At 43.2% G+C, this 15,324-nt stretch overlaps 1 protein-coding gene across 8 annotated transcripts in view; it reads right to left on the reverse strand.

Annotated features, from left to right (window-relative positions):
- arnt2 (aryl-hydrocarbon receptor nuclear translocator 2) overlaps positions 1–14,409 on the reverse strand; it is a 383,517-nt gene extending 369,108 nt beyond the window's left edge. For 3 of the 8 annotated variants that reach the window (XM_073032942.1, XM_073032941.1, XM_073032946.1), the window contains exon 1: positions 14,259–14,409. In XM_073032942.1, coding sequence (XP_072889043.1) covers positions 14,259–14,392 — 134 coding nt within the window. In that variant the 5' untranslated portion in view covers positions 14,393–14,409. The remainder of the gene's footprint in view (positions 1–14,258) is intronic. The other 5 variants (XM_073032949.1, XM_073032947.1, XM_073032943.1 and 2 more) reach the window with 2 other exon arrangements.
- Between the last annotated feature and the right edge of the window lie 915 nt (positions 14,410–15,324).

A 15,324-nucleotide genomic window follows, 5' to 3' on the forward strand; every position in this document is an offset into this window, starting at 1 on the left:
TTCCTCAACACAAATATCCCTCTCCCTAAACAAAATGAAAATCTGTCCTTAGCATTCAACAGGTTCTTGAAGAGAATTAAGAGGGATAGAGTGGACAGCCAGCGCCTCTTCCTCAGGGCACCGCTGCTCAATACAAGAGGACATGGCTTTAAGGTAAGGGGTGGGAAGTTCAAGGAGGATATTAAGAGGAAGGTTTCTTACTCAGAGAGCGGTTGGTGCATGGAATGCACTGCCTGAGTCAGTGGTGGAGGGAGATACACTAGTGAAATTTAAGAGACTACTAGACAGGTATATGGAGGAATTTAAGGTGGGGGGGTTATAGGCGAGGCAGGGTTTAAGGGGCAGCACAACATTGTGGGCCGAAGGGTCTGTACTGTGCTGTACTATTCTATGTTCTATAGAACCAGATCATTTGAAATTCTACATATACATGGAGAAACAGTCATCTTCAAAAAAAATATTGGCCATAATGAAGTACATGCACCCAAAATGTCAACCCACTGTCATAAAATGGATACTGTAGGCTTTCAGATTTCCAGAATTTGCTGCTTTGCCACTAAAGCAACTTGAATACAAATTTTCACTGAGACAAAATCACTAAGTAATGTTTGTCTCACAACATCAGACTTCACCACAGCTTGGCAACCACTGGAAGTAGGCATCATGGCAGGGTGCACCATCTCCCCACTGGCCTTCACTATGGCAATGGAGCTTATTATCAGAGCCTCAAAATGAGTTGCAAGAGGAAAACGGCTACTGTTTGGTCAACGGTTACCACCAATATGAGCCTATATGGACAATATAACAATACTGACGTCAACTGTCCCGTGCACCAAGGGACTTCTGGAAAAGCTTCATCAAAACATCACATGGGGAAGGATGAAGATCAAGCCCAGCAAGTGCAGAAGCATCTCCATTGTCAAAGGTCAAGTCACAGATCAAAGGTTTCATATTAATGGAACATCTGTCCCAACTGTGCCAGTGAAGAGCTTGGGCCGATGATATGATGCTAAGCTCAAGGACACCAAGCAGTTTAAACAACTCAAAAAGGATACCATCATGTACATAGCTCGTATCAACAAGACCTGGCTGCCAGGAAAACTCAAGCTGTGGTGCTTCCAGTTCAGTATACTTCCAAGACTCATCTGGCCTTTAACAGTGTATGAAATCCCCATCAATAAGGTGGAAAAGCTCAAAAGAGTGATCAGCACACATGTGAAGCAGTGGCTTGGACTTCCACAATGCTTAAGTCCTGTTGGACTGTATGGGAACGGCAAATCAGAATTACCAATGGCAAGTCTCGACGAAGAATTCAAATGCACCAAAGCAAGGTTGGTCATGACCCTCACTGAATCTGAAGATACTATTATTCGAACAGCGGCCCCCTGTGTGACAACAGGGAGGAAGTGGACCCCATGTGAAGCCGTTCAGAATGCTAAGTCCGCTCTTCACTTCAGGGATGTGGTTGGCCGAGTCCAACTTGGGAGAGCCAGGCTCGGGGTCATCCAAAAGGCTACTCAGTGACACAAGGCAACATCAGTGCAGAAGAAACGGCTTGTGGTGGAGGAGGTAAGAAGACAGGAGGAGGCAGAGCAACACACCAGGGCTGTCTCAATGGCCAAACAGGACCAATGGACTAATTGGGAGAGCCTGGAAAAGAGGAAACTCAGCTGGCATGACATCTGGGAGATGGAAGGATCTCGACTAAGTTCTGTCATCAGAGCCACTTATGACCTCCTACCCACAGCCCAGAACCTGAATCAGTGGTGGGGAGAAGACCCCACTTGCTCTCCTTGTCAAGCACCTGGATCACTGAGGCACATTTTAACAGGATGCACCATGAGCCTCAGCCAGGGTCGGTATACTTGGCGGCATAACCAAGTTGTCAGACAGTTGGCATCAATCTTGGAACAGAAGCGAATCACCACAAATGTTCTCCCACAAACATCGGCAAGAAATGTTCACATCACTTGATTTGTACCAGCAGGCCAACCTCCAGTGCACCATATAACATCAAAAGAGGTAATCATTCTGCAGGTTGCTCGGGATTAGAAAATGGACTTGGACCAGGAAAAAAAGCTTGTGTTTCCCCCAGACATTGCGGCTACAACACTCTGGCCAGACATGGTCCTGTGGTCCACAACAGCCAAGCTGTCAATGTTGTGGAACTGACAGTACCATGGGAAGATGGTGTTGAAGAAGTTTATGAGAGGAAAAAGACCAAGTACTCTGAACTGGCAACTGAAGCTGCCCAGAATGGCTGGAAGACCAAGATTTTCCCTGTAGAAGTGGGATGCAGGGGATTCGTGGCTACATCTATGACCAGTCTATTGAAGAAGATGGGGGTGAGGGGTTATTCACTCCAACAAGCAATCAAGTCCTTGTCAAATGCAGCAGAAGAAAGCAATAATTGGATTTGGATTAAAAGGAAAGACAACAACTGGGCTACAAGATGAAGGCAGGAGGGTATGGAACTGAGGGGTTGTATCTGGGACACCAGGTAGCACTGTTGAGCCCTCTGGAGACGTTGTGGGCTTATCAACAAAATGTCAAAGAAGTGCCCACCTGATGACCCTGATGAGGTACCTACCCTCCTTGTCACCACTCCAAGCCCACTGCCAACATCGAGTACGAACTTATCATAGGGATTGAAACATTAAGTCCTATTAGCTTTACTTACATACTGTTTGCATTGCCAAACAATGGGCCAGCATATCCCATATTATTTGGGCTAAACCCTTGGAAGTTAAGAGAAAGCACCAAACTGGAGAACAACGTTTTCCAAACAGCAGGAAATGGTAAAGGCTCAAAAAAAAACATTGCTATGTCATACACGTTCACAAATGGATATTACTTCTGAACACAGATCACTGGGGAAAAAATCTGTCAAGTAACTGAGTAGAAAGATGATCAGATCTGTTATGGATAACTTACAATCAATTTTGAAATGGGGGACATTCTCCAAAACTGCACATTAATTACTAACAGGATAGATATGGCAGGCTCCACATACAAGCACTACAGATAACACTGAAGTATTCATAGCCACCTTCAGCTAGAACTTCTGAATAGCTCATCATTTCAACTTCCTCCTGGGATTTCCATTATTACAGAAGCCAGTTACCATGCAGTTGCATTCACTCCAGACTAAATGTCAAAATGGCTGTGGGATAATATAACCAGCTATAGGACTTAAAATCTGTATTACAGAACTACCTTCTACCCTAGGTATAAAAAAAAGTCGTCTACCCAAAAATATGGAAAATTGTCCAGTTATGTCCTATTTACAGAAAAAAACAGGACTAATATAATCCAGCTCAATCTACTTTCAGTCATCAAAGATTTAGCTGTCATGAATGCTGTCAAGTAGTACATGTTAACACCAACACAGTCATGGCCAGGTTACATTTGCCTAGATGATAAGGCTCCAGACTTCATCGCAGATTTTGTCCAAACATGGACAAAAGAACTGAATTCTAGTTGGGAGGTGAGAGTGACTGTCCTTGAGATAAAGTCAGCATTTGACCTAATGTGGCATCAGGGAGCCCTGGGAAAACTGAAATCAATGAATATCTCAGTGAAGTTGATTGTTGTTTGAGATTGTGAGGGCAAAACCCTTAAAGTAACTATCTTCAACTGCTTCACTAGTAGCCTTACCTCCATCATAGCCATACATCATGGAGACAGGCCATTTGGCTCACCAGATCCTCACGGTGGGCAACTGTTAGAACTGCTGACCCATAGCTCCAGCAACCCAAGTTCAATACTAATCTCTGGCATTGTCCAAGTGGAATTTGCACATTCTCTCTATGACTATGTGGATTACTCTCACACCAGGTAATAGAGTCACAGAGTCATAGTGCAATACAGGCCATAAAACCCAATGAGTTCAAGGTAACCACAGTGCCAACCCAGCTGGTCCCAATTGTGTACATTCAGCCACCCTCCATGTACTCTAGCCAAGACTTTCTTAACTGATACCATTGTTCAAAGTACGCTTATTATCAAGTATGTATACCATATAACATGTTAAGTTTTATCTTCTTGCAGGCAGCCACAAAACAAAAAAACACAATAGAATCAATGAAAAGCCCTACCCAACAAAGACTGTCAAACAACCAATGTGTAAAAAAAAAGAACAAATCATGCAAACGATAAAAAAAATTAAACAAATATTACATAAAACATGAACTAAAGTCTCCAAAAGTGAGTCCAGAGTCAGAATCAGAATCGGGTTTAATATCACTGGCATTTGTCATGAAATTTGTTGTTTCTGTGGCAGTATATTGCAATACATAATAATAAAAACTATGAATTCCAGTTAGTACAGGCTGACCACTGATTTTGGAAACTGATAGATCAGCACCTTTATTAATTTGGATGAACTTATTAGACATAGTTTACTGAGTGGCCACCAGGTGGCACTGTGTGTAGTAGACATAGCACCATCTGTGGCAAGATTTATTTTGACAAATGCACTCTATTTCTATTATTTACATTGCACTTGGTGGCAATCCCAATATTTTGTGCTTATTTTTGCTTACTTTACTTAAACTTAACCATAGCTATGACTTCTAAGTACAAGTACCAGTGGTGGTGACAAAGGTAAACATCAGTCGATATAGATCCAAGAAAAGGTATAAATGTTGAAACAACTGGACTAAGGTATTTCTGTGTGTAAGCTATATGACTTGTATGGCATTGGATCGTCGACTGTGTGTGATATAAAGCACCAAAGAGAAAAAAATTGCAATTCTAAGCAAACAATGATTCACTAAAGCAAATGAACATTAGAAAAACTATGAAAGTTGGTAAGAACACTGTGCAAGTGATGATTGAATGGTTTCACCAGTGGAGTGATGGAGTCAACTTGTTGGGCAGCATGATAATGAACCAAGCTAAGTTGTTCCATAAAGAATTAAATAAGAACATGCCTTCAACCATAGTGAAGGATGGCTTCAAAGGTTTAAGAAGTGCCATAGAATTTCCATACATAAAGTGTGTGGAGAAAAACAGTCTGCAAACCTTGAAGGAGCGACCGAGTACGTTGTCGAATTTGTGAAGCTCATAGCAGATGAAAACCTCAATCCTGAGGAGGTGTATAATGCTGATGAAATTGCACTATACTATTGATGCACACGTAAGAAAACATTAGCACCAGAAGACAAAGAAGATCCCACAGGATTCAAACAATCTAAGGACAGAGCTACAATTTTAGGGTGCTCCAATGCAGCATGTACTCACAGATGTAAACCACTGGTGATTGGAAGAAGTCAATGCCCTAGGGCTTTGAAAGATGTCAAAATTTACCCAGTAATGTATCACGCAAATAAAAATGGCTGGATTACCACCGATATTATGTTTGAGTAGTTTGAAAAATATTTTGTGCCAGAAGCCAAAGCACATGGCATATCTATACCCAAAAATTGCAAATTTCTTCTTATTTTGGATAACTGTTCAGCACACCCCAAAGCTGAATTTCTGTGTAAGAATGATATTTTTATAGTGTATTTACCACCAAACTGGACATCACTTACCAAACCCCAAGACCAAGGAATACTGTGCTCTCTAAAGACCAAGTATCATTCACTTTTCAGGAAATGTCCATTAGATGAGGTGAATGCTGGCAATTCCGTACAGACATTTATTAAAGAATTTAACATGAAGGACATTCTTTGGTTCATTGCTCGAGGGTGGGAGAAGGTAGAACCTTCAACACTAAAGAAGGGCTTGCATAAATTGTGGCTTGTCTTGATGTTTCATAAAGCACTTGAAGAAAAGCCTGATGATGATTTTACAGGATTTCACATACCAAAGAAAAAAGCAGTTGTTCATGATTTCCTTACATATGCAAAAAGTGCTACAGAACTTGCTTTCAAAGATGCAGCAAGAAGTCTTAATGAAGAAAATCAACGTGAATAAATGATTGTCGACGATGAAACACCTGTTGTGCATCACCTTGCGGACTCGGAAATGATAGTGTTCTGAATGCTGATAAAAACACTGCAAGTAATGAAGATGGCAGCAATGATGATGAAATGGACGAAACTGAAAGATTTACTACTGACAAGTTAATTGAATTGTTGGGTGATTTAGTCAAAGGTTAGAGAAATGTACCTTCATGACAGAAGAACTAATGAATTTTCATTGGATGCAAGAAAAATTACACAGGGAGAGATAAAAACACATAAAACAACTTGGCCTGGATGAAATGTTTAAAAAGTTAACCGAGAAGCAACATTCTTTGTAAGCACACTAATTATTTATATTTAATTTTTGTTTGATTAATAATCATTTTTAAACTTCTACAGTCCATTTGCCATTGTTATTGCACGACCTCTTTTAATCCAGCAAAGAAGTTAATCAGGAACCAAGGGTGCCAGAAAATTAGTGTCAATTTGTATCTACAAAATAGTTAAATTAAATAAGCACCACAAAAAAAAGTAGTGACGAAGTGTTCACGAGTTCAATGCCCATTCAGAAATCGGATGACAGAGGGGAAAATGTTGTTACTGAATCGGTGAGTGTGTACCTTTAGGCTCCTTTACCTCCTTCCTGATGAGAAGAGGGCATGCCCTGGGTGATGGGGATATCCTTAATGATGGATATCACCTTTTTGAGGCATCGCTCTTTGCAGATGTCCTAGATGCTATGGAAGCTTGTGCCCACAATATAACTGACAGAGTTCACAACTTTCTGCAGTTTACTTCAATCCCATGCCAGATGAGTGACACAGCCAGTTAGAAAGCCAGCTCAGCACTGAAGCGAATGCAGAATGCAGACATCCAGGAGCCCAACGGCTGCAGACCACAATTGCAGAGTCAGTTGAGCACTGAGGTTCAACCTCACTAAGAACTATTATATCTGACTCAATCACTTCCTCTGGAAACTAGATCCATATACTCACCATCCTCTGTGTAGAAGGTTGCCCCTCAATCCCTTTAAAACTTTCCCTTCTCACCCTAAATCAATGTCCACTCTCCTACCCTTGAGAAGACTCCTGCTATCCACCTTATCTTTGCCACTTAAAATTTTAAACATTTACATAAAGTCATCCCTCATTCTCCTATGTTCACAGGAATAAAGACCTAACCTATCCAAATTCTCCCTATAAGTTAGGCCCTCTAGTCCTGGCATATCCTCATAAATCTTTTCTGCATTCTTTCAAGTTTAACCACTCTTCCTATAACAGGGTGACCAAACTGTACACAGGGTGCAGCTCGCCAACAACATGCAACACAGTTTCCCAACTCCTATACCTTGACTGATGAAGGCCAGCATATTAAATGCCTTTTTCACCACACTGACCACATGTGATGTCTTTTCGATGAATTATGCACTGGTACTCTGAAGTCCCTCTGTGCCATTACACGCTCTAGGGCCCTATCTACCTTTCATTGTATAAGTCCTAAACTGGTTTGACTGTACAAAACGTAATAACTCACGCTTACCTGTATTGAAATCCATTTGCCAGTCAGCATATTTCCCTAACTTATCTAGATCCCCTTGTAATCCACAATAACCTTCACTATCAACAACTATCAACTATCATCTGCAAACTTACTGATAGAGCTTTGTGCATTTGCATCTATAACATCAATATACAGGTGCAAGAAAAAGTTTGTGAACCCTTTGCAATTACCTGGTTTTCTGTATTAATTACTCACAAAATGTGGTCTGATCTCAGTCACAATTATAGACAAACACAATCTGCCTAAACCAGACAATTGCTCTTTTCATGTCTTTACTGAAAACATTGTTTAATCATTCACAGTCCAGGCTGGAAAAAGTATGTGAATCCTTGTATTTAACCTCCTTTCGCAGCAATACCTCCACTGAACATTTCCTGTAGCTGCTGATCAGACTTGCACAATGGCAAGGAGGAATTTTAGACCATTCCTCCATTAAAAACTGTTTATTATCGATATTTCTGAGATACCTTGCATGAACAGCCTTCTTCAGGTCAAGCCACAGCATCTCAATTGGGTTAACTGGCCATTCCAAAACATGAGTTTTCCTATTTTTAAACCATTCTGTTGTTGACTTACTCTTATCTTTCGGATTATTGTTGCAACATTCAACTTCTATTAAGCTTCAGGTGACGGACTGCTACACTGGCATTTTCCTGTAAAATGTCTTGATACAATTTTGAAAACATTGTTCCCTCAATGGTTGCAAGCTATTCAGGCTCTGAGGCAGCAAAGCAGCCCTAAATCATGATGTTCCCCTCCACCATGCTTCACAGTCAGGGTGAGGTTTTGGTGCTGGTATGCAGTACCCTTTTCCCTCCAAATGTAACGGTGTGAATTTCTGCCATAAAGTTCAATTTTTGTATGATATGTCCACAGAACATTGTCCCAGAAGCATTGTAGAACATCCAGATGCTATTTTGCAATCCTGAGATTTGCAGCAATGCATTTTTTTTTGGAGTCCAGCGGTTTCCTCTGTGGTGTCCTTCCATAAACATCCTTCTTGTTCAGTGTTTTTCTTATAGTGGACACATGAACAGAGACTTTAGCAAGATGTAGAGATTTCCGCAGGTCTTCTGTTGTTACCCTTGGATTCTTTTTCACCTCCTTCAGCATTGCACCCCGAGGTTCACATACTTTTTTTTAAACTGAGACTGTGATTGTTTAAATGGAGTACTCAGTATTGATGAGAAGTACAACAGTTTATGTGTTATTAGTTTAGGCAGATTGGGTTTGTCTATTATTGTGACTGAGTATAATGAATAACAAGGAACCTAACACCAACTTCTACGGCATACCAGTCAACAATCTCTAAACAAAAAACAAACTTCAATCACCATTCTTTGCTTTCTACCTCCGAACCAATTTTGAATCCACTGAACAAACTCTCCCTGGATTCCTTGAAACCTATTCTTCCAGTTTAGATTTATCCCCTCGCCATTTGCAAACACGTGTGTGTTGGTGGGTTAATTGGCCACCATACATTGCCACTGGATCCAGTAACAGCCAAGGGAATACGGAAGAATAAAATGGGATTAGTGTAAAATGGATGTTTGAGAGTTTTCTTGCTATATGACCATGAACTCTTTTGACTCTTTCACCTCAGACAGTTGAGGAAGTTTGGTATGGGCCCCCAAATCCTAAGAACTTTCTACGGGGGCACAACTGAGAGCATCCTGACTGGCTGCATCACTGCCTGGTATGGAAATTGTACCTCCCTTAATCGCAGGACTCTGCAGAGAGTGGTGAGGACAGCCCAGTGCACCTGCAGTTGTGATCATCCCATGATTTAGGACATTTACAAAGACAGGTGTGATAAAAGGGCCCGAAGGATCATTGAGGATCCAAGCCAGCCCAACCGCAATCTATTCCAGCTGCTACTGAAGCATAAAAGCCAGGATCAACAGGCTCTGGGACAGCATCTTCCACAAGGCTATCAGACTGAAGAACTCATGCTGATCTGAGTGCACTCTATATTACACTGACTGTTCTATTTATTAGTAATTTATAATAATTTATATGATTCCACATTTAGATGGATACGTAACAAAGATTTTTACTCCTCATGTATGTGAAGGATGTAAAAAATAAAGTCAATTCAATTCAAAACTTTAAGACTTAACTGTCATGAAAGTACCTCTTCCATCACTCAGTTTCAATTAACTTGTGGATAAAAAAAATTCTTCCTCAAATCCCCACTAAACCTTCAACTCTTTAACATAAACCTATGCCTGCTGGTCAAAGATGCCTCTGCTAAGGGAAAATTTTCAATTTTATCTACACTCCACAACTTTGTACGCATCAAATAACATCCCCCACTTGGTTTCCTCCCATGTTCCAAAGACAGACCGGTTTGTAAGTTGCAGGTATGTTATACTGGCACCAGAAGCATGACAACACTTGCAGGCTGCCCCAAGCACATCTCTGGACCACACTGATCATTAACACAAATGAGGCATTTCACTGTATGTTTCAAAGTAAATGTGACACATAAAGCCAACCTTTATATTTTATATATTCTTTTTGTCGCTCTTTGATTTGTTTACACAGTTGTTCTTCCACCTGCTGCTGATTATTTGGAGGAATGTACGTAGTTCACTTAGGCCCTTGTTTCTTTTCTAAATTCAGTCCATTTGCCCTTTTGATATACACTTCCTCATGACTCTAGTGATAGATTCCTTGTCAAATATTGCAATGCCAATCCCTAACTTACACACAACTGTAGAGCTTACACCCTGGAAAACACTCTAATGTTTTCTAGGGTGTCTGAATGACAGCAACAGTATCACTTTCACGTGCATTACTTGACATCCACAGTTCATACATCTTTCTTGTCAGAATTCTTGCAGATAGTTGCAGTAGAGTTTTGCTTTTGTATCTTTTCAAGTTTATTGCCTACTGTAAACTGTACTTAGTTTTGTTTCTTTATTTGGCAGCCTTTAGAGTGCCTCTCCTCTTCTCGTTTCTAAGTTCTACCCCAATGAATAACTCAATGCCATCCCCCTCCCATACCAAGAACACCATCTCTAAATACTATAGTATGACCATTCATTTCATACACTCAGTGGAACCCAGTGTGGTCATTTGCTGCTGTAGCCCTCCCACTTTGAGGTTCAACATGTTGTGCATTCAGAGATGTTCTTCTGCTCACCACTGTTGTAACACACGATTATTTGAGTTAATGTTGTCTTCCTGGCAGCTTGAACCAGCCTGGCCGTTCTCCTCTGACCTCTCACATTAACAAGGTGTTTTTGCCCACAGAACTGCCGTTCACTGGATGTTTGTTATACAATTCTCTATAAACTCTAGAGACTGCTGTGCATGAAAATCCCATGAGATCAGCAACTTCTGAGATATACAAACCACCAAAACTACTCCACTGTCAAAGTCACGTAGATCATATTTCTCCCCATTCTGATGTTTGGTCTGAACAACTGAATCTTTGCATGCATTTATGTATTGAGTTGCTGCCACATGATTGGCTAAGTAGATATTTGCATGTATAAAGTGGCCAAAGTGGATACTCTCCCAAAACTCATCACTTCACACTTGAGGCTCAAATTCCACCTGTGGTTGTTCTGTCCTATTACTTAGTACTATCCTCACTGCAGGCCCTAATGGTGTCAGTCCCAGGGTGCTCAAAGCCTGTGCCCCCCAGCTATGTGGAGAACTTCATGTCTTCAACCTGAGCCTGAGTCCCCAGAGGGTTCCTGTGCTGTGGAAGACGTCCTGCCTCGTTCCTGTACTGAAGACACCGTGCCCCAGTGGCTCCAATGACTACAGACCGGTGGCATTGACCTCCCACATCATGAAGACCCTGGAGAGACTTGTTTTAGAGCAGCTCCGGCCTATGATTAGGCCACACTTAAACCCCCTCCAGTTCGCCTATCAGCCCCAACTAGGAGTTGAGGATGCCATTGTCTACCTGCTGAACCGTGTCTACGCCCACCTGGACATGCCGGTGAGCACTGTGAGGGTCATGTTTTTTGACTTCTCCAGTGCGTTCAACACCAGCCGCCCTGCTCTGCTGGGTGAGAAGCTGACAGTGATGCAGGTGGATGCTTCCCTGGTGTCATGGATTATTGATTACCGACTGGCAGACCACAGTACGTGCGCTTGCAACACTGTGTGACAGACAGAGTGGTCGGCAGCACTGGGGCTCCACAGGGGACTGTCCTGTCTCCCTTTCTCTTCACCATCTACACCTCGGACTTCAACTACAACACAGAGTCTTGCCATCTTCAGAAGTTTTCTGATGACTCTGCCATAGTTGGATGCATCAGCAAGGGAGATGAGGCTGAATACAGGGTGATGGTGGGAAACTTTGTCACATGGTGCAAGCAGAATCATCTGCAGCTAATGTGAAAAAGACCAAGTAGCTGGTGGTGGACCTGAGGAGGGCTAAGGCACCGGTGACCCCTGTTTCCATCCAAGGGGTCAGTGTGGACATGGTGGAGAATTACAAATACCTGGGGATACGAATGGACCATAAACTGGCCTGGTCAAAGAACACTGAGGCCATCTACAAGAAGAGTCAGAGTCGTCTCTATTTCCTGAGGAGACTGAGGTCCTTTAACATCTGCTGGACGATACTGAGGATGTTCTACAAGGTTGTGGTGGCCAGTGCTATCATGTTTGCTGTTGTGTGCTGGGGCAGCAGGCTGAGGGTAGCAGACAGCAACAGAATCAACAAACTTATTCGTAAGGCCAGTGATGTTGTGGGGGTGGAACTGGACTCTCTGACGGTGGTGTCTGAAAAGAGGGTGCTGTCCAAGTTGCATGCCATCTTGGACAATGACTCCCATCCACTCCATAATGTACTGGTTAGGCACAGGAGTACATACAGCCAGAGACTCATTCCACCAAGATGTAACACTGAGCGTCACAGGAAGGCATTCCTACTTGTGGCCATCAAACTTTACAACTCCTCCCTTGGAGTGTCAGACACCCTGAGCCAATAGGCTGGTCCTGGACTTATTTCCACTTGGCATGATTAACTTATTATTTAATTATTTGTGGTTTTATATTGCTATATTTCTTCACTATTCTTGGTTGGTGCTGCTGTAACAAAACCCAATTTCCCTCGGGATCAATAAAGTATGTCTGTCTGTCTGTCTATCAACAACACAATCAATTTGTGCATCAGCTGCAAATTTTAAAACTTCAAGATTTCTTCATGTACATTTCAATTGTTACTGTACAAAAATAAACAGCAAGAGTCTATACTCTGGAAGTTTGTGACCAGTTCTGTACACAGATAACAAAGGTTCATTTATTGTCAAAGTATGTATGCAGTACACAACTCTGAGATTGTTCTTCTCCAGATAGGCATGAAATGAAGAAAAACCATGAAAGTCAGTCAGAAAAAAATAGCAAACCCACCACAAAATCAATCCTCCACTGTCTGTCTTTGCCTCCTTTACCAAATCAATTTGTATTCAGTTTGCCCTGTATCTTATGAACTCTTAACTTTTGGAACAGCTTCCAATGAGAAAGAGCAATAAAGGTTGAAACTCCCTTGTCCAGCTCCTTTGCAAATAGCATGAAGATCTGGACCACTGAAATTTCCCCCAATCATCTTCCTCTGAGTAGGAGAAATTCTTTTTAAGTATAGACTTTTCTAAGATCACATAAGGATTCCGAGAACTGCCCATAACCCTAGGCTTCAGTAAATCTGATACACTGTTACTGAGATTGCAAAAGTTGTCTTAGTAAATTAATTGGCTACAGATTGGTGCAGATTATAAATCCTAATTAGATCTCCATTGGATCTAGTTAATTATTGTACTACAGACTTAAAACATGCTTAACCATAGGAACATAGTTCTCAGCTGGCTCATGGCTTTTAAGTGTTGTTGGCTCTGTACCTCCAGGTTGAAATAAGAGCCCTCCAGACCGCTACTCACCATTCCCAAGTTAAAAGGATATGAACGTTTCTTCTACTCTACAGCCCCATCCCTATCTTCAGGCTCCTTCATTTTTTGTCCTGCACTTTCAACTAACATCTCCAACACACAAATCACTGGCCCCAATATCAGTAACTCCCACCCCTCCAATGTCACCCACACCCCTCCCCAGCATCGAGAGACTGTCACCCACATCCCTCACCCTCCCCCACCCCAGCGACCTGCAGGCATCACTCAGCCCCCTGAACATGCCATCACCGTCATCAACCACCCTACGACTGAACAGGAGTTACCCACTCCACCATAAAAGGAGCGACACCCAATCTGCTGACCCCATCGAGAGGGTGACCCTCACCCACCCCAGCAACAAGGGAGTTGTCACCCACCATCTCCAGCATCAAGGAAAAGGGTGGGGGGTTGTCACTGACACTCTCCCCAACAGCATCATTGGGTAGGGTGTTGGCACCCCTCCTAAACCCCACTGCAAACCCTAGCACCGCCTACCCCTCCTGGCATTTCCCCTCTCCCCCCCCCGGATTAAAGGGGGTGATAACCCACCCCCTTTCCCAAGCAATAAAGGTGTACCACCCACACCCTCTCCGGCATTACGGTGAGGAACGCATCACCCACCCGGACAACAAGACCCCCCCCCCCAATAACCACCGGTGTCAAGGGGAGGGGCGTTGCCCAGGCCACAGCCCCCTCCCCTCCCGGCCCCACCTTTACCCCCACAAGGGCGGTATCGACGCCCTACCCCCCCCGGTACCGCCCACATACTCCCCGGTACCGCCCCCTCCTCACTCTCTCCCACCCCAATGACCGCCGTCGTCCGTCACAATAAGCCCCGAGTGTGTGAGGTGCAAACTGAGGCGGAAGCCCTTACCCTGAGCGTCGCTTTCCTCCGCGGGCGGGCACCGCTCCCAGCACCCTCACCTGCCCGGAGCCGGGTGTCACCGGATTGCTGGCGGCCGTTAGGGCCACCGAATCGGACACATCCGAGCTCATCCCCGCGGCCATGAGGAGCGCGCCCCCTCACCGTCAGTGCGCAGACGCGAGCCGCCGCGCGTTCCCGGATGGCGCAGCGAACGGGGGCGCTCGAGCGCATTGCTCCAGCATCCCCTTCCTATTTCACGCTTCGGCTCCCTGTCATACCTTCACCTTCCCTCTCAACGCACTGTCCATCACTCCCATCCCCCCTCTCCATTGCTCTGCTAGTGCTACCCCATCCTCTCCCTCATTCAATCCTTCCTTACCTACTCTCACATCTGTCCCTTTCCCTCTCTTGCTTCCTCCATCCCTTCTCCCATTTCTCTCCCTCCTCCATTTATATAAAACCCTCGTGAGGCACATGGAGGAACAGTGACTCAAGAACTGGGTTCAGTAGGTTTTCAGATTTGAAAGAAATTCGGGACATTGGGTCATTTCAAGAAAATAGTGGTAAAGAAAGGGATTGGCCACAATCTCATTGACTGTTGGGGTCAGCATAAATGGCTGAGGGGCCTGCTTCTGATATTTTTATGTTTGACTTTGGAGAGTAGACTGTGAAGGATCATCTGTTAGATGATGAAAACTGCTAGCTTTTCAGATGCTGTGGATGGTTTCATGGCTTGGCATGTCTTGATGCTGAACTTAGCTGTTTTTGATAATTCATTTAAAATTAATTACAGGTCTTAGGAGACTAACGGCTGAACAATGGGGAAAAAAATCCAAAAATAACCCAAGGTGCTGAAAAACAGAAATAAATACAAAAATTGTTGGAAAAACTGCAAGTCAGGCAGCATCTGTGGAAGGAGAAACAGTCAATGAATTCCAGCATTTTCTGATTTTACTATGTCATTACCAGTACCTCCATTGCACAAGAGTCTAACTGAAGCAGACCTCCTGTGTCATCAAAACTTGTTAGAGCTACAAAGATTTAAGTTAGAGTCTTGAGAAGTTCTTCAACACGA

The sequence above is a fragment of the Hemitrygon akajei genome, chromosome 30 (assembly GCF_048418815.1).
Source record: "Hemitrygon akajei chromosome 30, sHemAka1.3, whole genome shotgun sequence".
In the NCBI taxonomy this organism is placed as follows: domain Eukaryota; kingdom Metazoa; phylum Chordata; class Chondrichthyes; order Myliobatiformes; family Dasyatidae; genus Hemitrygon; species Hemitrygon akajei.